The sequence below is a fragment of the Propithecus coquereli genome, unplaced genomic scaffold (assembly GCF_000956105.1).
Source record: "Propithecus coquereli isolate 6110/MARCELLA unplaced genomic scaffold, Pcoq_1.0 Scaffold427, whole genome shotgun sequence".
NCBI classification, from domain to species: Eukaryota; Metazoa; Chordata; class Mammalia; order Primates; family Indriidae; genus Propithecus; species Propithecus coquereli.
This window is the reverse complement of record NW_012150030.1, coordinates 352,363-369,668: the sequence shown is the minus strand read 5'-3', so window position 1 is coordinate 369,668 and position 17,306 is coordinate 352,363. Positions and strand designations below refer to the sequence as shown.

Sequence of the window (17,306 nt, the reverse complement as noted above, 5' to 3'; positions counted from 1 at the left end):
ATCTTGGATCCTCTTGTTTAAACAATCTGAAATCCTGAGTGTGTTTCTCTGTGCCATTTCTTCTAAGTGTAATCACATTAGTGTGAAACCCTACTCATTATTACCCTCCCTCTCTCTTTACCTCCACCCCCCTCCTCTACAGTAGGGAGCCCACCTACCATATTCCTACTTGACCGTATTCTTACTTTTTATTTCATTGGGTCAGGGTCTATGCTAGGTCCTTGACATATATTATGTTATCCCCATGATAAGGTTTTAAGGTAGGTATTGTTAGAATCTCAATGGAGACAGAAACCCAGAGATATTCAGTAACTTGTCCAAGGTCATTTAGCTCAAATTGTATGTATACCTCCAAAGTCCAAGCTTCTAAATATAGTCTCTTGCAGCTTTAGATGGACTGTGGTACGGAGTCCCACATTTTGCTGAAAGTCTGTTCTTATTCTTGCATGGTTGGCTTGTACACATCTCTCTAAATATAAATGTTCTTAAGTTTTTGGCTAATCTTCTCTTTAAAAAAAAAACAAAAAACCAGGATATGTTTTGACAGGCCTCACTACAAGGTTTTCTTTTGAGTATTATGTTAGTAGATTTATAGCCAGGATGTTTTCAGAAGATAGAAGTAACAGCACAGAGATGGGAAATAAGCCTTTAAGCAGTAAAGTCTTAAGAAGTTTCATGAGGCTTCTTTTGGTGGGGTGGGGGTGTTTTATTTAGCTCTGGGAAAAGCACGCCATAGGAATGGTCCAAAATGTCTATCCACAGGTCTGTTTTCAAGAAATAGTCTTCTGAATCTGTCTCAGGAAAAGGCCAGCTGTTTATCCTTTCCCTGCATGTTCCAGAAAGAAATTTTAAAAACTCCTTTCAGTCATGCTTGGGAAAGTGTTTAGGGGTTGTTATCAAGGTGGTGTGGAATATTGAAAAGCACAAATACACGGGCAGAGGGTCTGAGTTCTGGCCCTGCCCGCCTCTTTTTACTGTGAGAGCTTAACCTCTCTCTGAGCCTCAGCAGCCTTGTTTGAAAAAATGAGACATTATTTCTACCTTACAAGGTAGTTCCAACAATCAAAATTGAAAATGCTTATGAAAGTGTTTACTATGTAAAATGCTACACAAATAGAAGGCAAGAGATGTTGATGTTGATGATAAAGACTTTTGTTGATGATAAAGTCTTTTGATACAAATACAACTAAAAAGTAAAGAAAAAATGTTAATTGTTTAATTGAAAGGTTGGTTGTTTTCTGTTTCCTTTACAGATCCCGTTTAAATAAATGTTTCTTTACTAAATTGAGTAGTTGATTTATTGTGCAGTTAGAAAGATCAAGAGAGTATGTAAGAAGCAAAAGGACATTTCACTTAAAACCCTGCTTGACAGAACCCCAAGGCTCGGCAGGAAACTCTGGGCCTGAGGGGTATTTCACAACTGAACTAAGGCTTCACAAGCTTTTGTGAGATTGCCCAATTGTTTCATGTTTTAAGAGTGTAGACAGTTATGATTCGTACATCTTTATCCTCCCTGTTCCATTTTCAATTATGCTTTCATTCCCCCTCAAGCAGTGTTTATTTGCAAAAACAATGCTGGAACATAAATGGGACACCACCACTGTTGAAGATTTAACTTTAAAAATCAGATGTACATTAGGTTTTGTGAGTTAAAAAAAAGTTGGCAACTATTTGCTGTTCTCAACCTGCAGTTTCATTGTAGTTTCTTTGGTAACTCCTGACCACATATCTACAGCCTCAACTTGCATCTGTCTTTTTATGTGTTGTGGGGGCGGGAGGCAGTGAAGGCGGCTGGGGAGGTGTGGCAAAGCACAGGCCTTGGAATTCAACAGATCTGGGGCCAGATCTTGGCTCTGCTACTTATTAGCTTTGTGACCATGGCCAAGTTACCTCTTTGAGCTTCAGTTTCCTCGTCTGCAAAAAGAGGCTAATAATACCATGATGCTGCTAGGAGACTCAAATGAATTAAAATATATACACTTTGAGATATGTAAAGAATTAAACAACCTTTCCCAAATTGTGTTTCTTAAAACACACTTATACCATTTCTTTGAAAAAAGTACTAAATATGTATGTAAATGGTTATATACTGTGTTTGTTTTTTTTTTTTATGACCAACACATTAAAAGCCTTAAAACAGTACTGTCCAACAGAGCTTTCTGCAATGATGAAAATGTTCTACAGCAGCATTGTCTAATGAGATAGTCAGTAACCACGTGTGGTCATGGAGCACTTGAATTGTGGCTACTGTATCTAAGGAACTGATTTTTACATTAATTTTACATTATAAACATTAAAATAAAAATAACTACATGGGCCCGTGACGCCTGTATTGGACATTGCTGTTCTAAAAGACTTGTAGTTAAGAAATTTATTTTGTCAATTCAGCCCCTGGTAGCTTAAACTCATTTGTTTATGGATGTGTATGTGTTTGGGTAAAGCACCTTTTAATATTGCATTAGCTTTCTATGTTAACAAATGTTGCACTGAACATTCTCTCTTTACTTTTCTCTTTCTCTGGCCTCAAAACTTGCTGTAGGCCAATAAAACTCCCTTTCCCTCCTGTCCCCTGACATACAATTCACATGGGAGAAGAAATAGTCTTTGCCAAGAATCAGAGTCTGCATTCCAATAAAGCACTGTTCTGGCCAAATGGGGAATTTATAACTTTTTGCCATAAGGAAATTAAAATTCTTAGAGCAAATTCTTAACTTCCAACTGTTTTTCAATAGCAGGTAATTCTTTTGATTCATAAGGCTGTAGGTACTGTCTACACTTGGTCAGTGGCAGTCACCTTGCTGTGAATGAAATTTTAAAGTAAGCTTAATGATATCCAATTAAATAGGAAAAGTTAGTTCCATCAGGCTGAGTGTTATAAAAAGCAGATACAAAGAAGAGTTTCTAATCTTTAAAACATGAGACCATATCCTATTGTTTCATACAAAATTTACATTTCTGACAGTTCTGTGTATATTCCATCAATAAAAGATTAAGCAGAAAATAAACTTGGACTTAATTAAAGAGATAATGGTACAAAGTTTTATTTATTCATGGGCTTCAGTGGCCCAGTTCAATCTTCCACTTAGAAATCCAATCCTTTAATACCAGCAAAGTATAGCTTTTTCCAGCTCAATTATTAAGAATCAATAGTCTTTACTGGTAACATTTTAAAATAATTTCAAATAAGGGTACAGAAGGTACACATTAAAATAATAGCAAAACTCTCAAAAGATTCCAGATAAAAAAACCCAAAGCTCCTTCTTCCTCATTAGATCGGTGGTGAATTCAATTAAATAAACATCTCCCAGAGCCTTAAAAAAGGTGAACGATGAAGCAAAGATGAACTCCAAAGCCACCTTTCCTCCCCACCCCTGGCTAAAGGTGTTCACTTTGAGGAGTGCATCCTCGCCCACCCCCGGAGGGATGGTATTCCCCAAAATGTCTTTTCAAAAGACTGAGAGCCTGGCCCAGGAGAGAGAGCCCTACAGAAAATAATGGAGGCATGCCCATCTTCTACAGAGGACAACTAGATTTTTGGGTTTGCAGTCTGAAGACTTCACACAGGGCTCTTTATTATCTTTACAGATAAGCAAGGAGCTTTGTATCCTCAAAAGCACCCCCAAAAGCAATAGAAAGATGGAGATGGGTGCTCCCTGTAGAATTAGAGAGGGGAGCACAGAGGAGTATATGTTGAGAGAAGACTTTTGGTAATCTTTTTGATGACACTGTGCAGCATAGGTGGGTGCCAGTGGTGAAGTAAGTTTGGAATATTTTGTGACCAAACTTTACAAAAGTATCTGGAGAGCACAGTGGTTAAGAACACAGGCTCAGGATCAGACAGATTTGAGTATGAATGCCAAGTCTATTATCTCTAGCTTATAAACTTGGGCAAAATACTTGACATCCGTGAACCTCAGTTTTTCCATGTATAAAATGGGAAAAATAACAGTATCTATCCCACGAGATTGTTGTGAGGATGAAATAGCATTCATAAAGCACTTAGCATGGTGCCCAGGACAAGAAACTATAGTTATTATTGGCAAAATAAAGACTCCCAAAGGTCCTACGGTAAAAACACTTGCTAATTTTGTTTATTGCAATGTTTCCCAACTTACTTGAGTATTAAATAGTCTTCCCTTTTTGGGGAAAGGAGGGCCGGGGACACACCTAATGATATAAAACGTCAGTGTTGTGTGAGGTCTAGGTGAATTCCCAGCCCTCTCCTTGATTGCCTTGGATGCTCTAACTTAAAAGCACGGGAGCATTTGCAAACACACAGCAAGCACTGAAAGCAATCCATTGAAAGAGGCAGCAATGATGACTGAGTATCAGAATTTCTATCTCTTTTTAGATCAAAGTACCTTACGCTTGGTTGCCTCTTTGAAAGTAAATGAAAAACAACACATGGCACTCCCTGGAAGGTGCCTAAACTGAACCCACATGCGAAGAAGGGAAGGCACTAGAGGATCTTGCCAGACAAATTTGGGCAATAGTGGAATAAATGATATGGAGGAAGATAAACTTGGAAAATCTTGATATTTCTTTAGTATGCATGGCCAGGTGTTATCACCCTTTCATAATTAGAAAATACAAAATGAAGCTCCAAATAAGGAAAACAAAACAAAAAAAAAATCAAATTCAGTATCAGAATTGGCATGGAGAGTCCAAAATGGTACATTTCTGGTAGATTTTTCCATCACCTGTCACCATACTTAGAGTTGACCTCACAGCCTAAAGAGCACGTTGCAGGGTGAGATCAGAGAACAAGTTTGTCTTCAGTGCTAGCTTGATTAGATTGGGAAGGCTATGTCAAATGTGACCCTTTTTTTTTTCTATTCCCTAAAATCTCCTTTTCAAACCTTACATCTTTTTTTTTTTATTTTTGGTAAAGAAATTAGAGAGGTTAACATGATTCTCCCCCAACTAAAAAGAAAAAAAAAAAAAAAAAGGAAAAAGAACAAGAAAAGGAAAAAATGGAAAAAAAAAGGAACCCCTCCCCCATCATTGCCTATAAAATAAATCTAGGGTTCTTGTGGAAGCACCTGAAAAGGAAATCAGACATTTAGCATGAAACTCACTCACTGTGAAATCTGTCTTTCTAGAACTTTCCTGAATTCCAAACGACATCGCTGCTTGCTTTAGGAAATCAACGCTTTCTAACTACGGGGTGGAAGGCAGGGCACTCGTAAGGGCTGGGAGTGCAAGGCAGGACACATCCACAGACTCAGACTATGACTGCGAGCACTGGATGGACGCGGACATGCCGAGGCCCACAGGACACCCAGACCAAAGGAGGACGGCTGAAGCTCTAAAGCCAAGTGCCAGGCAGGAGGAGGGTGTTGCTCACACTGCAGCAGCCACGGCCATTCCCCATCACACGAAGCACAATCAAACAGTAAGACGTACCACTGGTGGTCCCCGTACCACTGCCCGAGCCAGGTCCGGGGGACGAGACCACAGTCCTGTAGGTGGGTGGTGGTGGGGGAGGTGGAGTTGCTCTCTGTCCCAACCCAAAATCTTTAGGAGATGAGATTGTTTCTAAGTAATCATCTTTAATGAAGGTCTGCTCAGCGACTTTCTTCTGGACTTCTTCTAAATTTAGCGGAGATGGTACATTGCGAGGAGGCCCAGGGGGTCCTGGGGGCCCCGGGGGACCAGGAGGGCCTGGAGCTGGGGAGCCAGCTGGGTTGTCTGATGCAGCTGGTGGGGACACCACCTTTTCCCTTGGAGTCAACTCTGGAGTAACGTGGTCCGGGGACGTATCAGAAAAATGGACCCACTTTTCTTCAGCATCAACAGCGACAGACTTGGGGGACAACACTGGGCCAAAAATGCTGTCCAAGTCATTGATGGATGGTAGTTTTTCAATTTTGACCTCTGTGGCTGACTGGTCATTTCCTGTGGTTAGAGTAGTTGATTTTAAACTTTGACTTTTAAAATATTATTTGTAGGGGGGTGGGGTGGGAGGGGTGAAGCAAAGCCTGGTAGATATACAGCCTTGTGAGGTGCCGCAGTGGGCATACTTCATGATACGAAAATATCTTATTGGATTAGGAGCTGAAGGTGAGAGGAGAGTTCCCCATCTCCATAATGTGAGCATCATTTTTTTATGCTATTATTTTCTCTTTTACAAGCTGACCACAGTTAGCTACTTTTATCATCATTTAAAGTACTGAGCACGATACTGTTCTTAAAGGCTGCTCACAAGCACACAAAGTGTGATCATTTTGAGAAGGCAGTGTTACGTTCTCAAAGAACTACATATTTTGCAAAAATTGCAAATTCCAAAAGGGAAGTCACTTCCGAAAATCTGGCCTGCTAAAATACACATAACATAATATAAAAAGAATTGATAACTGAAAATTGCCCTCATATTTTATACAGATTGTCTACACTAGTATATTAAATGAAAATGTTTGGTGAAGCTAATTGTAATATCTGTTAGTTTTAAAAAGTGATCTTATCATATTTAGCTATATGTCCTCTACCTTAAATACACCAGAAACACAGGACAAAGATTATTTAAAGAGATATCCCCACACAGATATTTACGAACACACACATATACACCCCACATTCAACACACACATAGGTTATCGGGGAGGCATTTGTTACTTATTAGAACTGTTACATATATACCTGTTTAATAGAGAAGAAAACTATTAAAAAACTTTGTAATTTCTTTTCTCATCAAGTCCAATCTGTTGACATCATAGCCATAACTATGATATATATCTCTCTGAAGTCATGATATAGAAAATCTCTGTTTTTCTTAAATATTAGCATCAGTTATTCTTTTTCATCCATCCCAATAAGAGAAAAAAATTAAAAACTGTCTTCTAAAATTATCTTCTGCTATTTCATTGGCATAAAATACTTGATAACAACTGCAATGTGAAGAACTATCCCTTTTTTTAAACTGAGGTTATTCACATTAGAAATTGTTGCTAAATAACTGGAAGGCATGACCAGAAGACACTTTACCTTTAAATAACCCTGGGGCTATAAGAACCAGCTTAGTATTTCCATATTTCCAGTTTGAAAGCAATTAACTTTCAAGGTTCCAAGGCTACAGATAAATGGGGTAGCACTTTGCACCATTCACAGTATTTATAATTTTGTCACTGGTAGGTTTATTTATATCTAACATAATTTGCAAAAATACAAGGAACCGAAATGGCTTGAACTTGCAAACACCTTTACTTATGAAACTCTGGATGATTCTCTATTGGGTTTGAGTCAATATAAATTTCATAAATGACTATGTCTTGCTTTTGCTTTTGTTGATAAATACCCTGCTCTGTAGCTATCAGACTCACCAGGCTGCATAAATAGCAAAGAACAAAGCTGCAATAGAATTCCAAAGATGATAAAGAACCACATCCTAGGGGCCTAGACACATAGAATAACTATTAGTACTTTTGATTTGCTAGTCCAATAAGACTTGGCAGATTATAAATTGTATGAATACACAGTATTGATTTTAATAGAAAGTAAAGATGTGCCTTAGAAATTATCTGTCTAAAGGCATGCAGCAATTCCTCGCCATATTTCATAATCTTTACATATCTCTTTGCCATGGGATAATAAATACTCAAAAGACCACTGGAAAAAATATTCCCCACCACCAGTAGGCTGCACATCCTGGGAACCCTTTTATGCCTTTGTAGACTAGACAGTTTTAGTTTTAGCAAAAGTTTTATTGGCTCTTGAAAAAATAAAATTAGGCCTTGAGACTATTAATTTGTAAATCATTATAATGAGATCCAATGAAATAAATGGTTAATTAAACATGACTTTTCATACTGAGATCTTTTCCCTTTCACTTTACAAGTAAATGGGGCCCTCATTCAATAAAATTACACTGAGGAAAAATTAATTGAGAAATTATTATTTGTGTATTTTTTTGCAAAACCTGGGAGTGGTGCCTTAAAAATAAGCCTGCACAATAAACTGTAATGGAAGCGAAACAGAATGCCAACACTGTCATGTCTTAGTGTAGTCTGCAGTTTCCAACACATCAAGGGCACATTGGTCCAGGGCCACTGTTAGCTACATCATCCCAGAACAGAAAAAACTAAAGCTTACCTGGTCCAATGGTTAAGGGGGAGCCTGTTCGGGGTGGGGTAGCTGGTACATTTTTTGGAGGCAGTGGTGGAGGTGCTACAAAGAGATGAGAAGTCAAGCATTATTGATCACATTCCTTCTCAGTTACACTATAGACAAGCAGGATTGGGCTTTCATTTATTTTCCTGCTATTGGAATAGCTATTAATGGTCTACATTTTTTTAAGTTCAAAATCAAAGGACTGAAGCTGGACCCATTTGGATTCTTCCATTTTATGAGAATAAGAGTTTGTCAAAAGGATGTCAGTCAGGTAATAACAATAATATCACCATTTTATTCATTTAAATATTATTCAACAAACCTCAGACAACAACTGAGTCCCACCTCCTGTGCTAGGAACTAGAGACATAAGGTTGAATACAAATAACTTCTGTCCTCAAGGAATTTATGACGGATTGAATGGATATCATGTTACCAGACAGTCACAGTCCAGGATATGATAATGGAAATGCTAACAGGTTGGATGGGGGCCAGGTGAGGGGCTTTTAATCTAGTCAGGATATTATTTTCTAGATTGAGTCAAGAAAGATTCTCAAAATTATATTTCTTAAATTTTGATAAATTTTTGAAAGTCAGAAGCAAAGTGACTTGGGTGGAAGAACAACAAACAGATTCCTTTGGTACAAATTACAGCCAAACAAAACCCTGAGATAGATAAAGCATAGTATTATGGTCCCTCCCAAGAGATTTACCCTTCTGAACTGGACTTGGAACTTCATGGGCAGAGTTTGGAATTAGTGTTTCAACAGGTCCTTTTCTTTTTCTTTCTTTAAATGTATATTTTCTCGTCACTGACCCTATTTGGTAAATTCAAAGAGTTCACACTAATTTCATAAACCATCTGAAGTTCAGTTGTGAACCTGAATGTGGTCCAACCTTTCATAACCTGAAAACAGAGTGAGTCAGGTGGGCACGTAGCTGCAGGGATCTTGCCAGTAGCCTCCACTTGCCTACATTAGGAAGAACCTCTTTCTGCCATTCCCCGCTCACCCCTGCACATTTTATTTATTGATTTTTAGACAGCACCCTCATCTGCCACACAAGCATGACTCAGCTCTCATCCTAAAGCCTATGAATATGTGACTCTTAAACTACACCTCAAGTGGATCACATTTTTCCATGGAAGTTAAGAGTCAACGAAGGGCTCTGGTCCTCATTAAGGATCTCTGCAAAAAATTAATCAAGGTCATAATCAACAAAATATCATAAAGCAAATAAAATAATATGAAAGCCTAATAATCTAAAAATAGTAAATTTGTGCTGCAACCTTGAAAGAAGCAGAATTACACAAGGCACATCAACTAAACAACAGCCTCTACTGTGCTAAGTGTAACCACAGCACATAAAACTCGCAACTTTGTAATACCAATAGTTGAATTTAAAAGGAATACATCACCTATGTAAACATCTTGTTTTTTTACATTTTTGGCATTTAGGGAGGGTTTTCTAGGAATAATTTGACTTGCTCAGGACTGTAAAGAAAGCCTTTCAAGACATTAGAGCTTTTTTGCCGGTTTTATTTCCCAACAGCAGGGAGAATGTTTAAAATCATTGCCAGTGTGGTTAAAATGCCTTCAAAATGCATCTTTCAAAGTTCGGAAGTTTAAAAAAGTCCTTGGTAATGCTATTTTTCCTGTCCTGTTTAACGAGGGAAATATCTTTGGAAAGGCTGGATCACATGGATTTAGAGCAATAATATTCCCAACAAATAACCTCTTGGCCTTTGATTATGAATCCCCTTGGTTAATTCTTGTGATCATATTTAGACACCCAAAAGCAGAGCCCTTGGGATGATGAACTGCAAAAAGGGTTAACTGGTCCGTATGTGAACACTAAGGAGTAAAAATATCCTCTGTATCCCCGTCTTCCCCCAAAACCACCTTTTTCTGAAATTCAGTCTCCCATGGGTATTTAAAGAGTGCCTTCCACACGCATGCTTGCCATGAGCAGTATACTTAAAGGGGAATTCAATAACTTCCTAAGAAAGGTGGCTTGACCAAATGAGCAATCCATTCAGAATGAACAGTCCATCCACCCCAGGTGGAGGGCTATGTAGATCTTCAGGACCTCCTTCCCCAGCCACCTGGACTGGGGCTGGGGGATGCTTGAATAAGCAGGGCCGATGGTTGCTTTGACACGAATTTACCCTGATCTCCTGTATCAGCTTCTCCCTGCTATATTGCTCCATTTCTTTTGTTCTCCAATTGTCACTCTTTCCTCTCAACGTGTCCTTTCTGTCTTGTGCAGCCTCAGTTGTTCTGTTGGACTAGCAGAAACCAGATCTGACTTGTTCACCTCTGTGTTGTGTGATAGCCCAGTGCTTGGGACATAGTAGGTTCTTTAGCTCACTTGCTTCTCACTCTTACGTATACATATTGAATGAATGAATGAATGAATGGACATGTGGGATGTTAGAAGAGGCTGTGATTCAAGGTTAATAATTTTACTTTATTATTTTCTTCTTGCCTTGATAACCTGCTTGGACCATTTAACAACATCTCTTCTTAATATTATGGAGTTCAAATGTCGCTTATGTAGACTTTCTAAGAGTTGCCTAATCTCACTATGCAGACAGACAGTAAAATGAGTCACTTATTTTTCCAGACAGAGCAGACCCATAACTTACTTCCAGTGGGAAAAGGCCTTGTTAACTTTGGCGACTCCATGCTTGGATTAATTGGTTGGCCTGAACCCCATATTTCAGGCTGATCTAAAAGAACTGGAAATGTAAAAAGAAAATTTCCCAGGGTGAGTTTAAAAACAAAACAAAACATAAAAAACGCAAAACCAATGCACACTTCCCCACCCCGCCAGATTTTAGAACTTAAAATATCAATTTAAAGTTGAGCTTCACAAAATTATTTCCCTTTTGCCTTAGTACTGAAAAATTAATTTAAGAATGTGCTGCTCCTCATTTTTTTCATGCAGAATAGAAATAGAAGTGTGGTGTGAGTGTGGGCGGGAGGGGTATCTGTGTGTACATATAGCTACATAAAACTTTCAAAGTGAATCTAAATTTTCTTCCCAGTTGGTCACTTAAGGACATTCTGAGTATCAGTACACGTACTGGCTCCATTTCTGGTACTCATTTGAAAATCCAGGCATTAATTCCGTGGACATTTGTTTTGTTGCAAGTGGATTTATTTGAAGTCTGCTTTGAATATGCTTCAAAACTGAAAATGCCTTGGTTCTATTCAATGGTTTCTATCTTTAAAGGGTCTCACTGGGCTTTTAAATAAACATTTTACAGCATCATAAAGAGAAATGAGAACCAGAAAAACAAACAAGTACTTAGACATCTAAAGTAATCAGTGCAATTAGGTCTGGGACCTTAACATTTCTTCTCTTTCTTTTCTCTTCTTATTCTTATTTTTAAAAATTGCTATGGTATCAGTGTAAACAGCTAGCTCTTCTCAGCACCTATGGTATGGCAGGGACTATACAAGGACTGCTCTACTTCATTATGTCATAGAGTACAGGCTGGGAAGTCAGATGGATGTGGATTTGAATCCAACCTCTGCCCTTCCTGTAGGTCCTTGGACAAGTCACTTAAACTTTCTGAGCTTCCTTCCTTCAGCACATAGTAGAGATAATAATAGCAACCTCAAAGAGTTACAAAGAGGATTAAGGGAGGTAATGCATATCAATATAGTGTGCATAAAATGTAATAAAACATTTATCGTAAAGCCAGTAGCTATTGTTATATATTTTAATCCACATACCACCACCATGTGGTTGATACCAGTATCATTGTGGGAGAGGAAACCAAAAATTAGGGTGGTTAAATAACTTGTCCGTGGTAAAAACAGAGGAGCTGGGATCTGACTCAGGAATACCTGACTCCAAAATATGTATATATATTTCCCCAGGCCTTTTCAACTAGTGATAGAAAAATCAGTCGAAAGAAGTAAGGGTAAGTAGATAAGAAAGCAAAGTGTGGGCAAAGAGCTGGCGTAGTGAGTGCAAATGTTGGAACTTTATAGAACTTCAAGGGCTGAAACCATCTAAAGGGTAATCAAGCCAGTGTATGGACAAGTGCAGGTATGTATCTCCTCTCCTCCACCACAAACCTCAAGGATGGTTTTAGCTCTGTTTTTATTTTTAATGAATGAAAACATTCTCCAAAGATATGATGCAGCGTTTTTTTTCATGGATTTAATGTGGGACACTGCCTTGATGTTTAAGAATGGTTTCTATTTTTTATATAAAGTTTCCATATAGTTATGGGATTCCTTAAATAGCCAGATACAGCTGCAAATCCCACCTCCAGTCATCATATAATTATGTCATTAAAAGGGAGACTGATCATGGGCGAGTTAATAAGACAACTGAGAGCACTACTGCAAGGCCACCTTTACACAGGGATTCTAAATTATGGACATTTAAATCGCTGTAGGAGTATTTAGGAATGTTCTTTGTGCATTTTTCTAACAAAATCATTGAAAATTTTCAGGTGTGGCTGACTGCTGGCTGTCTCACAGAATCTGTTCTCCATTTCTTCTATAATAATAGAGTTTTAGCTGGCCACTTGGCATCAAATTCTTTCCAGTGGGCTTTGGTTGGAAGCGATTTGTGTCTCTTCCAGATTTTGCTCTTAAAACAATTGGCGCTGAGTTCCATTGGCCTTCTCTTCACCCCCTCTTCTTCTGACTAGGAGATGAACAGTCCCGTTGGACCCAGAGAGAAAGGTAATATGTTGAAGATTGCAGAGCTACCCCACCAGTCCTATGTTGTTTACTTCCAGACTGTTAACAAGAATCAGTAATAAAATTCTATCTTGCTTCATTCACTGTACTTTGGGGTCTCTTAGTTAATGTAGCTTAGCCTACTCATTATGCTTCCAAGTCTTTCTGTCCTTAACACTTAAGACACTTCACCAATATGTCCTAGAAAAACATTTTATTGTACCTATACCATGATGCTCTTCAGTCAAAGAAAACATTCTGTACTACCAAACATAGCTGCCGGAGATACATGCTTTAGACATAAACACATTTCAGGAATAGATTAGATTCCTTTTATAGAGAGTTTATCTTACATCAGTAAGGTACAAATTATTTATAGCCATCCTCAAAAAACTGGTTTATTTTTAAAGGTTAAATATTTAACTCTAGGAATACAACAATAATGGCAGAAATGAAGATATTTCTCCCACAGCATTTTATTTCTAAGTTGTGAATGATTCAAGGTTGTTCCTGGGTCTTGAGCCAGCAAACAATGACTGTTGTGAGCAATCTAAGTGACACATCCACTGATGAGGTGGAAAAGAGATTCGATGAGGTCCGAGGCCAGATCACAGTGACAGTGACCACGAGAGGTGTAAGGAGGCCTAGCTCCATTCATGCTCCTGCTGACACCTCAAATGATGGCTGTTTGGCTCACAGAACATTTACTCCCCGACAGAGATCTGTATAGATTTGCAGTAATTCTTACTGACTTCTTTTGAGATGTAAACTTTTTTAGCTACTAGATATTTCTAGAAGTAAAGTTTCAAATTCTAAAATAATGGAGGTTTGCAAACTAAACTGTTCTTGACAGCACACCATGATCGGAAATTTTCTTTCCCATGAGGATCTGATAATATATTAAAAATACGCCTCAAAATACATACATTTACTCTAGAAAGGTTACACTTTAATAAAAAGAAATACAAGTCCATAGATGTATAGGGTTTTTTCCTACCTTCCGTCTTCTGTTCATCAAAAGCTGATTCTAATGGTGGGCCAAAGAGGGGAGCAAGGGCCATAGTGTCGTCTGGAGGCTTTTTGCTAAATCACGTACATTAAGGTAAAATACAGAGACAGGGCTCAAAAATTAGTGCTCAAAAAGATACATAAGCTTTCGAATATGGTTCTCAGCAAAACAAGTGTCTGTGCATGTGTGTGCAAAGCTCCTGTAGGGCTAGAAAGTATCATGTAAGGATGTCAAATGTAGTATTAGACAAGAGAATTGGTGGGAGATAAGATCCTTAGTTCTCAATGGAAGACCAAGGGGCTGGTCCAACAGAAGTAAATCGGAGGGAAACACTTTCAAAGTATCATGTTTCTCTATACCTAGGAGAGGTAATACTCGAGATAACAGTTTATTGCAAAGCACCTTTCTTCCCTAAGATCTCAAAAACCATTTATATTTATCTTCACCACATGTCTGTGTTGTAGTTAATACAGTTTATGATTGGTTAAAGTCAAGCATGGGATATTAAATGACAAGGCATCCAGGAAGTTTCATCCTTTCCCCTCCCACTCAACAGACTGGTTACAAGGTCTTCAGACCTCGATAGAGAGCATCTCAGAGAGAGAAGAGTAGTGAGAGATTAGGAAAGTAGGAGGACAATAAGTTAAACTCCCATCCTTTCTCCTAATTATTCTTCTAGACTGATTTTTGAGAAAAGGCTGCATGATCGCCATTTCTTCTCCAAACTTGATTCCCCTCGTTGATGCTAACGCATCCTTATGCATGCGTGCTGAGGGGTGAGGGGTGAAGTGACGGGAGTGGCGGGAGCAGGAGGGAAAAGATACAGAAGCATCCAGCCTTGAAATGGGAATAGCAGTCTTTTTAGAAAACAATGCCCATTTGTACAATATTTGCTTAACTGGAAGAAGACACTGTAAAACACAATGCTTTGCCAAAGCCAAAAACTAAAATAGATTATTCCTCTGGTGTGTGGCAGGTGGAATGTATCATGAAATTGTATCCAACTAAACAGGCTTCTCTTCACAGGGCAATATAATCCTATTTCATATCAGCATTCCAGACACCAAAAGACCTCTTTATAGAGACCTTTAGACCTTCCCATTAGTGAGGGCACTGCATATTTCGTTAGGCAGTTATTTTAGATAAGTACAGAGTATTTCCCTAATGGTCTCCCTTGGGCTACACTTATGAGAAATGATAACATATTAAATATTTGGACCATGTTATGAATATATGGATTTACCTGTATAGGTAGGCCTTTTATTAATAGAAGCCTAGAGTTTAGTCCAAAGGAGACTTGCTTAACTGTTAAAAGTTCATGATACCTTGTCTAAAACACAACTAATGTCTTTTATGCTCACCTTATAAGCTCTGGAGTTGGTGTGGAACGCCTGGGTCTTGCCACTTCTTCACCTGATGCACAGGACAAAGGCAATTTTTAGGCATATTTTTACCATTACTCTCTGATATGTCTTATGAATTATGTTTGGAAACACTTAGAGATTTAAATCCCATCAGTAAGCAACTCAGTATGAAAGCTTTGCAAAACAAACCTTCTCCCCTGGCAATGCAACAGCTATATATTAGGCATATGTAGTAGCATTTTCTCTGGCATTTGTAAAACCTCATTAACCAAGGAACTACCATGGTAAGCCATCAAAGAGAAGATTTGTATACTGCAGAGCTTAGTGGAATAGCATACCATTCTTGGAATGTCTGCTGCCTTGATTGGTTCTGCTTCCCAATTACCATAAAAGAATACTAAGCCAGGCCATATGTGTAGCACATGAATCCAGCATTCTCTGCCTGTTCTTTTCTTGAAATGCCAAGAAAATGTTATATCTTTAACTATGAATCATGAATTTAGAATTCCCTAGAATGTGTTGTATGCAGAAGAGGAAAATTGTGCTCTAGGTATATTATAACCTATATCATATCCCTTTGGTTGACTAAAATTTTTATATCAAATGACATAAGAAAGGGTGAGTTGAATCTACTTCTGTTCCTTCTGCCCTCCTCCTCTTCCCACCTCCCATCAACAAATACGCACTTGATTAAATTCATTTCTGAAGTTAAATACAGCAAGAGTTAACAAATATAGGAAGAAAATAGCAATGTTTTTCCAAAAGCATATTCATTTTCAGAATTTAAACATTAATCATTCAAAACCCACAGGGGTTCATTAAAAGAATTCTTTGCTGTAAAAATAAAAAAATTTGTAAGCCTTAAAAATCAAGCCCAAGAGTGTAAAATTCAAATGTATATATCCTCCAAGATCCAAGGAACTATTCCTTCTTTTAAATTGTACTCTATTTCTGGTAGCTAAGATATACTTACTGGATAAGTTCCTTTTAATTGCACCCTAGAATTAGAAATAGACACTATAAGGTTTAAGACCACATATATGTTATGTACAATATGTATTATTTCTGTCATTGCAATTAAACTAAACTCAAAGAAATGCAGATGTGGAAAATGAAGTTTTTCTCAGAACCACATTCAAGTTGGAAATTGTAGATACATATACATAAATCAGTTTTCCATTTTACTCAAAGATTACAGAGAGGAAGGAAGGGTAAATCATAAGTCTTCTGAACAAGAATAACCCCTTACCTGAGTGGATATGGTAAATTAAAGACAGATATTGAATAGTTTATTTTAAAAAAATCCTCTTGAACTCTAGCAGATAAAAAAGTAAATCCAAATTTAACATATGTTTGATGTCTGAAAATTGTAGAATCTATTTAGGAGTACTGTATGCTACTAGTCAGGTGGGGTTTTCAAGTAGCTAGTACAGTCATCAGTTTACAAATGTGATTTTAAAAGGTATAAGTGGCAAGTGTTCAAGGCAAGGGAAACTTGGAGGCATCTGCCATCAAATGTACTGTTTTATTCAGGGAGCCAGGAAATTCCACCCTACCCATTCATCCCTCCTCTTCCCTCAGTTTCTTCTAGTTGCCTGCCACTAGGCCTGCCAGTCCACCAACTGGGAGTTTTTTTTTTTTTAAGTACAAGGCATTCAGATATTATTGGAATACAAATAGCCCTCGCAGGAATAATCTGAGCAGGTCATCTCTGGCTTCCATAATGCCTTAGCATAAATTTATTTAGGTAATGTAAGGATGGATTAGACTAAAAGTTTTGATTAAAAACCAGAAGCTGTGAAAAGTTCCTAGCATGGGATGCTACCAGAAAAGTAGACCACCAGGAGGGTTGCACCGTGGGTCAGGGGATGGCTTGGCATGCTGCCTTAGGATGACGGGGGCAGAGACGAGGGCAAGAAGTGCAAAGTAAGAAAATATCCCAAGAGGTGAGATGAACGATTTGTGGAGTGGCCACCAAACACATTTTTTTCCTACTTCCTAACCTTTTGGTGAAGGTAGTGAAGGCTCAACCTGGTGGTCACAGATATGTTTTCTTCTCTCAAATTATAAAATTAACAACTAAGGACAAGATTTAGCGCCTCTGTAAATAGACCTACTAGA

General features: G+C 38.1%; 1 protein-coding gene across 2 annotated transcripts in view; it reads right to left on the bottom strand.

The window, feature by feature from the left end:
• SGIP1 (SH3-domain GRB2-like (endophilin) interacting protein 1) overlaps window positions 1-17,306 on the bottom strand; it is a 194,505-nt gene that overhangs the window by 56,951 nt on the left and 120,248 nt on the right. For both annotated transcript variants that reach the window (XM_012653762.1, XM_012653763.1), the window contains 5 exons: window positions 16,159-16,183; window positions 15,183-15,234; window positions 13,810-13,895; window positions 10,754-10,846; window positions 8,089-8,163 (listed from right to left, as the gene is read on the bottom strand). In XM_012653762.1, coding sequence (XP_012509216.1) covers window positions 8,089-8,163; window positions 10,754-10,846; window positions 13,810-13,895; window positions 15,183-15,234; window positions 16,159-16,183 — 331 coding nt within the window. The remainder of the gene's footprint in view (window positions 1-8,088; window positions 8,164-10,753; window positions 10,847-13,809; window positions 13,896-15,182; window positions 15,235-16,158; window positions 16,184-17,306) is intronic.